General features: G+C 35.8%; 2 protein-coding genes and 1 pseudogene across 4 annotated transcripts; 2 read left to right on the top strand and 1 right to left on the bottom strand.

The window, feature by feature from the left end:
• Positions 1–640: 640 nt before the first annotated feature.
• On the top strand, positions 641–2,904 carry LOC104721049 (uncharacterized). Of its 2 annotated transcripts, none has more exons than XM_010438954.3 (4): positions 641–1,816; positions 1,945–2,281; positions 2,348–2,429; positions 2,534–2,904. In XM_010438954.3, the coding sequence occupies exons 1-4, from the start codon at positions 1,183–1,185 to the stop codon at positions 2,789–2,791; spliced, it is 1,311 nt and encodes a 436-aa protein (XP_010437256.2). In that variant the 5' UTR covers positions 641–1,182; the 3' UTR covers positions 2,792–2,904. The 2 variants fall into 2 exon arrangements, with proteins under 2 accessions (XP_010437256.2, XP_010437257.2); XM_010438955.3 differs by having other exon boundaries at positions 819–1,816; positions 1,945–2,272.
• On the bottom strand, positions 2,829–5,950 carry LOC104721050 (uncharacterized). The gene is made up of 13 exons (XM_010438956.2): positions 5,690–5,950; positions 5,366–5,527; positions 5,151–5,240; positions 5,003–5,068; positions 4,830–4,895; positions 4,649–4,734; positions 4,511–4,556; positions 4,321–4,375; positions 3,846–4,106; positions 3,627–3,757; positions 3,436–3,540; positions 3,186–3,341; positions 2,829–3,095 (listed from the first exon to the last, which is right to left on the bottom strand). The coding sequence occupies exons 2-13, from the start codon at positions 5,381–5,383 to the stop codon at positions 3,033–3,035; spliced, it is 1,143 nt and encodes a 380-aa protein (XP_010437258.2). The 5' UTR covers positions 5,384–5,527; positions 5,690–5,950; the 3' UTR covers positions 2,829–3,032.
• Positions 5,951–8,372: 2,422 nt separating this feature from the next.
• On the top strand, positions 8,373–9,879 carry LOC147933533 (mitogen-activated protein kinase kinase kinase 20 pseudogene; annotated as a pseudogene). Its single transcript, XR_015571479.1, has one exon. The product of XR_015571479.1 is annotated as a mitogen-activated protein kinase kinase kinase 20 pseudogene (transcript).
• Positions 9,880–10,557: the final 678 nt, after the last annotated feature.

Genomic DNA, 10,557 nt, shown 5'->3' with positions numbered 1-10,557 from the left:
ATCTATCCAATAAAGTTGGAATCTGTAGCTCTTTGTTCAGAATGATCATATGCCTTTCGATTAAATAGTTGTCCATTAATTAGTAGATAATAGTATGTTATTCAGTGTTAGCTCAGTACCATTTTTTTTGATAATAATCTCTCAACCACATTATTTTCTGCATTTAATCAAGAGATACAAAGGTGTACTTGTGTATCCTTATGCTATTAATTATACTTCTTTGATGGCTCTTTCCTAATAAGCTCTTTCCTAATCATGTGTATGATGTGTTGAAAAGTCTGTATTCTACAAAATTGTCTTGACTAAAAAGTAAAACTGAAGTATTCATGGAATAATCTCATAATGGTATATCTACCAATGATATGTAATAATGGAGACTACTACATATTATTAGTGCAGCAAGCTTTTAGGGGGCTACGACCCTGCTTTTTAGGTTTGCAGGAGCTACTACAGTTACAAAATACTAGTATACTGTAAAAACAATGACCTCAAAGTGAAAAAAGCAAAAAAAAGAAAGCAGAAGCTAGTTAAGAGAAACGACAAAAGAGTCTGAAATTTATCGAAAGAACAAAAAGAGCAGAAAAATGTCACATGGAAGAGTTGTGGCATTATAATAACGGTACAGAGGAATCGGATGGAAGAAGAAGAAGAAGAAGAAGATAGAGAAAATTTTACCCAAACAAACAAACAAAGCTCTTAACGTCAGTTAAATCTGTCCAAATCTGTTTCTTTCCTCCAAAAAAATGTAACACATTGAAGAGAGTGTTACAAGAAAAGAGTAAAATTACATTATCCCAAAGCAGTCAGTTTTCAAAATTGATAAATAATGTTAAGTTCTTGGCTTTTTTTTGTGTGTGTGTGTGTGGGTAATGTATGTATGTATATGATCGGACCAGCCACGACACTTGTCTTAATAATGCCACCCTTCTCTCTCCTCACTCTCTCTCTATACTAGTCTCAAAGTTCTCACGTTTTGAGATTATTTTACAAAAGAACAGAAAAGTACAGTTTCTTTATTCTCTTTTTTTTATAAACACTTTACATCATCACTCTTGGAGGAACACTTCTCTCAATCTCCGGTCAACAATGAGTTCAATTTCTTAAAAAAAAAGTTTCATTCTTTCCAAACTTAATCTGAGATTTGTTCTTCTGAGAAATCCGACCCAAAAAAAAAAAAAAAACATGAGAAAGACTTCAGTTTCATCAAACAGTTTTGGTGGGTTTTTAAGTCCCGGAGCTCCGAGTTACGCCGATAACAAAGGTTGGAGCTCCGAGAGAGTTCCTCATCCTTCTTCTTCAACTACTTCCACCGCTTCGATTAACGGTGGTCGTCGTCACATCGGCTCATCCTCAGCTTTAACGACACCGTTTTACAGCGGTAGAGCTATACCTTCGAAGTGGGAAGATGCTGAGCGGTGGATTTGTAGCCCCGTTGCGTCGTACCCACAAGGTGTTTGTAAAAACTCCTCAGTGACTTCTGAGCAGAGGCGTCAGAAATCTAAAAGCGGTCCTATTGTTCCTCCTCCTAGTACGCTGCCTCATCCTCATCCTACGTCTTCCTCCTCGGCGATTGGGTGTTACCACTACTCTCCGAGGATGATGATGCGTTCTATGGAAGCTCCTCCCAAGGGTTTAATGGTTGTTGGTTCACCCTTCTCTACTGGTGTTTTGGAGGCGGATAGGGTTTTTAGAGGCAGTGTCGGTGCTGTTGGTGGATATGATAGCTATGGACATGGACCTGGACACGGTCATAGCCGGAGCTGGGTTGATTTGATGAGTGAAGAAACTTCATCTCTTAGTTCCAAAACTGATACAGGTACTAAAAGCTTAGATCTTTGCTTTATAAATTGCAAAAAGCTTAGATCTTTAAGGGGATTGAGAGCTGATTCTTATGGAAATTATGGTTCAAGATCTAAGCTTTGTTGATTTTGGAAACATGTGCAGAGGAGAAAGCAGAGATGATGACGGCGAGTCAATCTCCGGTGGTTTCAAGAAGAGATATGGCGACTCAGATGAGTCCAGAAGAGACGAGTCCTAATAATAATAATCAGTCTCCACCACTGGTTGTTTCTGTGATTGAGCCTCCTCCTTGTAGAGGTGAAGTGAGAGAAGTGAAAATGGATAAAGGAGCAAGGATGATTAAGCGTCCAAAGAGACGAGTAATGTCTTCTAGGATTATTAGGAGAGAGCAACCTGAGGTTGAAGATAACTCTGAAGCTTCTGCCTCTTCTTCTTCTTGGGATATCTCAGAACCAGCCATGACTCTTTCTAAGTATTCAAAGTTGTGTATCTGTTTTTTTAAATCTGTTTCTTCTTTGGTTAGCCATTAATGTGAAATATTTTGCAGGTTGCAAAGAGAGGAAGCTAAGATTGCAGCTTGGGAAAATCTGCAGAAGGCGAAAGCAGAAGCAGCCATTAGAAAACTCGAGGTCAGTCCTCCTTCACTTTACTTTGTATACGCTCCTCATAAACCAACCACAGATCATGAACTGTTTAGTATATACTGAAATGTCTTTGGCTTTTGAATCAATAGGTGAAACTGGAGAAGAAGAAATCAGCATCAATGGATAAGATCTTGAACAAGCTTCAAACAGCCAAGATAAAAGCACAAGAGATGAGGAGAAGTTCAGTATCCAGTGAACATGAACAACAACAGCAACAAGGGAATCATCAAATCTCCAGAAACTCGGTGAAGATGAGTCATCTTGTCCGAAGACATACGTTCATGACTCCTTTCATGACTTGCTTTGCTCCTCGGGTTGATTGCAGAAAATCTTCTTCTGCTCTATGATTTTTTTTTATTGAAAAGACAAAATGTACACTGCAAATTTTTCTTGTAAAGCTTTTTTCTGTTCCAACTTTTTTTACTTGTCTGCATAATACAACCATCACAAAGTAGGTTCACTGGTTCCCACGTAAAACATTAAACAAAAGCTTCAATTAAATAGATCCTGAGGATTTTTAAGTCTATCAGACATATGGAGTTTATACAAATGACAAGGCCAAAGCTATGATATGTTGGTCTGGTGCATTTAGTATGGCCGGTACCTCCAGTCTGATCTTGATGGTCGTGCGTTCGGCATTCCATATCCCCACTAGCAGAGTTAAGTTTTAAAACGAAATGAATCAGAATCAAGTTGTATATAAAAGAATCATTGAATGATGGCTCTCAGTTATACACTCACATCGTCCAAACTCATGCCTCCATACATTCGACCAAAAGTACGCATTTGACCTTCTCCATAACCACCAAAATATTCAGGCCGAGAAGAACTTAGCATGGAACTTCCACCGGCACTAGGTCCAGCTTCATCAAGTGGTGTTGCTGAATCTATGGCTACCTAAATCAAAATAATTTAGCTTCTTTAAACATCTGATAAGCTATTGTACTAAGTCTAATATGTTAAAGCATCGATTATAAAAGCTTGTCTTTACCTCTTGTCCACAAATTTCATGAGATCTTCGAGCTACACGATCTGCAACACCATTTTCAGCAAAAGTAACAAATCCGAAACCTCTATGTCCACTTCTCTTTGGGTCCTATAAGAAAAAAAATGAATGTAACAATACACACACAAACATTTTCTGAAAGTATTCTTAGTGTAACAATGTAACTTATAGCTCACCTTTGGAATATAAGCATCTTGAATATGGCCAAATCTACCAAAATAATCGCGTAGATCATCAACAGATGCTTCTTGAGGAAGTCGTCCAACAAAAATCTTGTTTCCTATTCCCCTTGTGGTTGGTTCCCCTCCTAAGATAAAGTGAAAATTGCTTACAGCGATTTGAAAATTGTTTTGTTTCTAACTAGTACTTTGGTATTATATGGTAAGTAGTCTTACTTCCATAAAATGAGGCCGGATTATCATACAAAGTAGGAGCACCAAGCGCTGCGTATCTTGTCGCTGCAGAAATATAAGCATCATAAGCTCCATAACCACCTGGAGCTCCGAATCCACCTGCAACAGCCACAGGTGGACGTGACATTCTAGCCACTGGTTGTGGCCTAGGCGGATGGTCATCTTCCTTTGGTGTTGCCCGATCAACAGCCACCGTTGTACCTCCCAAATCATGAGTGTCTTCCATCAGATCCTCCACTGAATCTGAAATCACAAAATAGAAAGGTTTCTTCTGAATCCAAACTTTTACAAATAGGTTAAAGATGAACTAAAACTGTGACAGTATCTACAGCCATGATCGCATTTGTCAGTTTCTTATGCTTTCTCTCTCACGACTTTGACAATCAAACATGTAAAGCAGGTTCTGTCGTCAAAATTTACAAACGCAAATCAGGAGAAGATTGAAGCGAAAACTGACCAGCACTAGCGAATGTGATAAAACCAATTCCTCGGTGTTGCTTTGAGTTGTGATCCTAAAATAGAAAATGTAGAAATGATATCAAATCCAAGAGGCACGAGAAGCTAAAGAATTGGGGCAGATCTGACCACAAACTGTTCAAAGTGTTGGATATAATCAACACACAATTTGATAATGATAGATTGATTACCTTAGGCATGTATAAGTCTGTTATTTCCCCATACCTCTCAAAATGGCTGCATAACAGTACACAAGGAATGCTTACATTTTCCACAGCTATTAGAAACCATTCTGAAAATAAGGAACACACTAAAGCAAATCGGATTACCTTCGGAAATCTGATTCAGAGACTGATGAAGGGATTCGAGCAATGAAAATCCTCGTCACCTTCTTTGCAGGCTGTCTCATCTCTTCCTGGCACAATAACATAACCTCATAAGAACATAAATCTCTTGAACAACAGAAATAAACTAATGTCTTATTCAATTCACAAAATCCATGTAACCAACCTTTGGTGTAGCCACTTTTACTTCCAAGATCCTGTTCCCTAAAAAGTGTTCACCTTTCAAAGCGTTCTACAAGTGTTCAGACAAATACAAACAAGCACTAAGACAGGTTTTTTCTAGTAGATAAAAGTACCCAGAAACCATTGAAACAAAATATGCAACTCGTAATTATATACCTTGGCATCTTCAGCTGAAGCAAAAGTGACATATCCAAACCCACGAGATCTTCCAGTTGATCGATCCTAAACATAACACATCTTCAAACAATTGAATCAAAAGCTCATCGTGACATTTCTCAAACATATAAAGACTTCAAATGCAAACCTTCATGACTATACAATCCTCCAAGTCTCCAAATTTTGACATGTAATCCTTAAGTCCATCGGAATCAATGTCCCACGGGATACCCAAAACCTTAAAAAATCAATTTAAGTTACATATAAAAGCATCGCAGTTACACAATTCAGACAAAAAAGCTCTGGAATGTAAACAAAAAGATCGAAACTTGAGCTCAATGCGAGTAAAAAAAACCCAATTACCACAAGCTTCCGCTCCATGAGAAGAGACTAATGTAGCAGATCTGGAGAAGAATCGAAACCCTAAGACACTCAAAAAAAAATCTCTCTTTTTTTCTTGGGAGATCACTCGTTCTCTCCTTCTAAATCTCTCACACTCGTCTCTTCCTCTTCTTCTTCTTCCTCCTGCAAACCACAAGCACATCTCTTTCTCACACACAATTATCATCAAACACCAAATCATCATTTTTTTTTGGGGATTCTCTCCGATTAGAAGAAACAAAAGAAACTTAAAAAATTTATCCTTTTTTAGATTCATTGCGAAACTTTTGAAACTCACACACTGACCTTTTCGAAATTTCTCTATCTCTCTCTCTCTCTCCCACAAGGATTACCCTAAATTGGCCAGACCCTTTCTCTGGATTTTTCGTTTTGAAATCTCTCTCTCTCTCTCGCTCTATAAATTGTCGATCTTTATGGAGGAAGGAAGCGAAGATGGGAATATACCGGCGATAAAACGTTTACCGTCCTCCGTGATTGGTGACACGTGTTGAACATTAATGTTTTTTTCTTACCGTTAAGCCCATAAGTCTTAATGGGCTTAGCCTTGTAAGTTTAGGTAGGCCTCATAATGGGTATTTAACAAAACATAAAACTACATGCATGAGCTATGTAATGTAGCTAGCTAAATGTATGTGTGGAGTTTTAAAACCAAAAGATATTTTGTTATTGATTCATAGATTAATTATACACATTTTTTTAAAATTTGAATACCACCAAATAATGGCTAAGTATATGAAGAAACTTTGAAATTTTGTTACCGCTAACTCTAATAAATTATATATTTGTATTTGTTAGTTTTGTATAAAATATATGTCTTTATCTAATTAATTCTTTATGTGTTTACCACGTGAAACCTTACAACAAAATTTGAAATTCTAACTAATTTTTGTAACTTCTTTCTATTACCTCAATCTAATAAACTTTTTATTTATTATTTTAACAGTATTTTGTTAGTTCTTTAAAAAAATATTTCATCTAGTCTCTCTCTTATGTTTATCATGTGATACCTACAAATATTTTGTTTTTTTATACAATTCATCCTAATATCTTATTTTCTTTATAATCTCTATTTTTTTTTATTCCGTTAGTTACTTTCAACATTCATCATTATCTCATTTATTCCTCTTGCGTTTTATCCCATGAATCCTTAGAACGTAACTTGAACTTCTATTAACGTTTATAACTTTTTGTAGTCTTTAATTAACCACACAAACATTTTGTAATTTTTATAACCATTCACTCTTAAGAAAAAGTATTCCATTTATAACATAACTTGAAGGTTGGTGCATCTAATAATGGTAAACGGTCGATTTTTAAGTAATAAAAGAGAGAAGTCGCCATGCAATTGTTATCGTTTAATCATCATTGACCCATACTTCGGGTGGAAATATCAAATGGCCACCTCAAAGTAAAATATAAACGTTCGTGTGATGTGTGGACGAATTTGACCCGTTTCAGTCGTCTACGTACGGGTCTTTTCTATTATTATTATTCACACACCATTTTGTTATTTTAAAAAATTTTGGCAACTACTTCACAGTTCACACCATTTCGTTCGTCTCACCTAAATTCGTACTAATAATAAAGTATAAGTATTCATTAATTCAGACCATCGTAGTTAATATCGTAGTACTTTTCATGGTATATCTTAGTACATATATTGCCACACGATTGAATTAACATGTTGTTCATAGAATTTGTTGGCAAGTCACGGTGTCTTTAACTAAAAGGCACTGGAAAAGTGTTAGTTGCATTAATTGGGGTTTCTGGTCTACTTTAATTAAATGTTAACATGTCTTTTAAAATTTTATCAAACTTTGATTACTGATGTGGACTTATCATACCGAAACCGAAATGTTTTAGGTTTGCTAATTATTGTTAATCACATTTCTTTCCATAGAAGTGGTATATTGAGATCGGTACGTATGTATGTGATTAGTTTCTCTAACAACCAAAAGATTTTAGAATCATTTTGTTAGTTTCAAGAATATTCCTTCATCTTAGTGTATAACAACATATCCCGGGAATCAAACTAATTTTATCCTATGTTTCTCCGAACATTATTAACTTGGAAATGATCTGAACTAAACTGGATTAAAATAAAGATGTTACTTTTGGATGCACAGTAAGTTATTCGAATCTTTCAACCACTTTTAGGGAGAATTATTTTAGAAAAAAATAAACAATTTAGTACTGAGTAGATGATAAAATCTTGAGCATCCATGCACATGTTGTTAATGAGATGTCACATGTGGATGAGATTTTCACAAATTTTCTCGTAATTCAACACTGTTTCTACGAGAGCAAAACACTCATTACCCTCAAATATGGCCTTTTTATATTATTTTATTTACAAAATATACAATAATAACCAATATTCACAGCCATAAAAAATACCTCACAAGTTAGCGAAAGAAAATAATCCTATAAAAGAATAATTGATAGAATCTTCCCTCAGATTTTTACGCTACTTAATAAGAAACGCGAATCACATGGTAGATCTTGACACAAACGTGTAGAACTACAAATCTAATTTACCACATAAATATATATATATATATATATGTCATCAAACAATTATAGATAAAACATCTTCAAAAAATAAGATTTATATCTAATAAATATTATAAGATAACATAAATCAATCTTTTATAGCTAACAAATCTAAAACATTACTAAAGATAAAAAAATATCTTATCAAAAGTAAAAGATAAATTATATTTTTGAAAACAAAATCATTTAATATCATTATCTTTCTATAGTGCTATATTTTTGAATAAATGTAAAATAAATAAATAAATAAAAAAAGCTAATATACAGTGGAAGCAAAAGAGAGTCTTGGGTTGGGTCTCCTCTTCTTCACACCTCACACCTCTCCCCCACGTTTTCTTTATGGACCGCTATTTCTTCTCCTAGCCAAGAGAAGAGCTTATTATTATTATTTGTACACATATAATTTGGTGAAATAAATAAATAAATACTTCTATATAATCACGTGCATTAACTACATATATACACAAACTATTTTCTTCTTTTTTTTCCGTAAATATATAAAATTTGGGAAAAAAAAATAATCTCAATCTCAAGAGTATATATATAAAAACAGAAGTAGGGTTGGAGATGAAGAAGAAAGTGTAAAGAAACTGTTTCATAATAAGACTTTTTTTTTTTTTTTTTTTTTTTTTTTGAGCTCAAAAAAATTTAATAATGGAGTGGATTCGTAGAGAAACAATTGGTCACGGAAGCTTCTCTACGGTTAGTTTAGCAACTACCTCTGGAAGCTCTACAACGACGTTGTTTCCACCGTTAATAGCTGTGAAATCCTCCGGAGTTGTTTGCTCCGCCGCGTTGATGAACGAGAGATACGTTCTTGATTACCTCGGAGATTCTTCTGAGATCGTGCGTTGTTTTGGTGAAGGGAAGACGGTGGAGAACGGTGAAGAGGTTTACAATCTGTTTCTTGAGTATGCCTCTGGTGGTAACCTTGCTGATCGGATCAAAAACTCCGGTGAAGGTTTGCCGGAGTTTGAAGTGAGGAGGTTCACGAGATCGATTGTTAAAGGGTTGTGTCATATCCACAAGAATGGTTTCTCTCATTGTGATTTAAAGCTTGAGAACGTTTTGGTTTTTGATGATGGTTATGATCATGTCAAGATTTCTGATTTCGGTTTGGCTAAACGGACAAGAAGTAGTGAGGAGGTTGTTGGTGGTGCTGAGATTAGGGGAACTCCGTTGTATATGGCACCGGAATGTGTGAACCACGGCGAGTTTGAGTCTCCGGCGGATATATGGGCTTTGGGATGCTCTGTTGTTGAGATGTCTAGTGGTAAAACGGCGTGGTGTTTGGACGAAGGAGATATGATGGGGAGTAATAACAATGTTATGTCTTTGATGGTACGTATTGGTTCAGGTGATGAGGTTCCGAGGATTCCGGTTGAATTGTCGGAGGAAGGTAAAGATTTCGTGAGCAAGTGTTTTGTCAAAGACGCGGCTGAGAGATGGACGGCTCAGATGCTTTTGGATCATCCCTTCTTAGCCGTTGATGATGGTCATGAGAGTGGTGGGTCTTATTTGAGTTTGAGGTGTGGCGAAGAAGACGAAGCTTCGGTTTCGCCGAGGAATCCATTTGATTTTCCCGGTTGGAATTCGGTTCATTCTCCGGTTAACGAATCGGTTAGGTTTAGTTCATTGGTAAGGTCGCCGGAGGAGAGACTCAGTGGTTTGGTCAGTGAGATGATTGTGGTACCTGATTGGCCGGTGTCGTGTGATTGGGTCAACGTGAGGTGAGAATTGGAGTTAGTTTTTTTTTTTTTTTTTTTTTTTTTTCTTTTGTTGTGGAGAAAGGACCAAGTCATTGTGTTGTAGGAGATTATCATGGGTGGGTCGTTTTAGTATTTGACGGTCCTGATTTAATTTAGCTCGTTGACTAATGTAAATATACATATTGAAATCAGAATATTCTTGGATGGATGAAACTGAGAGTTTTTGTTGTGCCCATTGTATGTTACTACTCTCTCTAATCTAATTACAAAGTTACAACTCATCATCAATGTTTTTGTAACAGAGATTCTCTCAATTCGAAAAAGAAAATAGAAAAAGCTTTGATTAAATTATTTGTCGGTTATTAGATTTAATATGAGAAAGTAAGTTATCAGAATGTGAACAAATTCAATGATACAAGAAGACTGAAGTAGCTTTTGGCCACCGACTTAAGTTCTTACATGGACTAAAATGCTGGTTTTGTTATAAAGATTTAAGTACACTATAAGATTCGATTTAATTACAGGGATTAAGAGAAGGCCATGGATGGTTTAGTATTGCTGTGAAATGGAAGGTTTCGGTTTGGTTTGTAGCCAACTAGCAAAGCAATGGCAACAGGTGATCTAGGGGGAAGTATGAAGTGTGGAAGTGAAACTGTAGAAATTGGGCCCTAGAGTCTTTAATTGGGCTTTGATTTGGAATTAACTAAGTGATAAACTAAACCAATTCTTGAATTAGTCACTAAGTGATAAACTAAACCAATTCTTGAATTAGTCCAATAAACTATTCCTAGTGTACCTCGACGTGTGTACTATCCAAATCAAATCAATATACTCGGTCTTTTTATGCATCTTACTGATTCTCCTATTCGTGTGTTATCTGTATGAAGAAGA

Source organism: Camelina sativa, chromosome 11 (genome assembly GCF_030686135.1).
Source record: "Camelina sativa cultivar CO46 ecotype springtype chromosome 11, ASM3068613v1".
In the NCBI taxonomy this organism is placed as follows: domain Eukaryota; kingdom Viridiplantae; phylum Streptophyta; class Magnoliopsida; order Brassicales; family Brassicaceae; genus Camelina; species Camelina sativa.
Note: the sequence above shows the minus strand (reverse complement) of the source record. Positions and strands in the feature narration are given on the sequence as shown.

What these genes read in the sequence shown, in the direction of transcription:
- LOC104721049 (XM_010438954.3), top strand. Translation starts at nt 1,183, where the DNA reads ATGAGAAAGACTTCAGTTTCATCAAACAGTTTTGGTGGGTTTTTAAGT. An exon ending in TAGTTCCAAAACTGATACAG is followed by an intron (nt 1,817 to 1,944) that starts GTACTAAAAGCT and finishes AAACATGTGCAG; the next exon opens with AGGAGAAAGCAGAGATGATG. An exon ending in ACTCTTTCTAAGTATTCAAA is followed by an intron (nt 2,282 to 2,347) that starts GTTGTGTATCTG and finishes AATATTTTGCAG; the next exon opens with GTTGCAAAGAGAGGAAGCTA.
- LOC104721050 (XM_010438956.2), bottom strand. An exon ending in TCTGAATCAGATTTCCGAAG is followed by an intron (nt 4,557 to 4,648) that starts GTAATCCGATTT and finishes ACTGTTATGCAG; the next exon opens with CCATTTTGAGAGGTATGGGG. An exon ending in TCCGGCCTCATTTTATGGAA is followed by an intron (nt 3,758 to 3,845) that starts GTAAGACTACTT and finishes ACTTTATCTTAG; the next exon opens with GAGGGGAACCAACCACAAGG.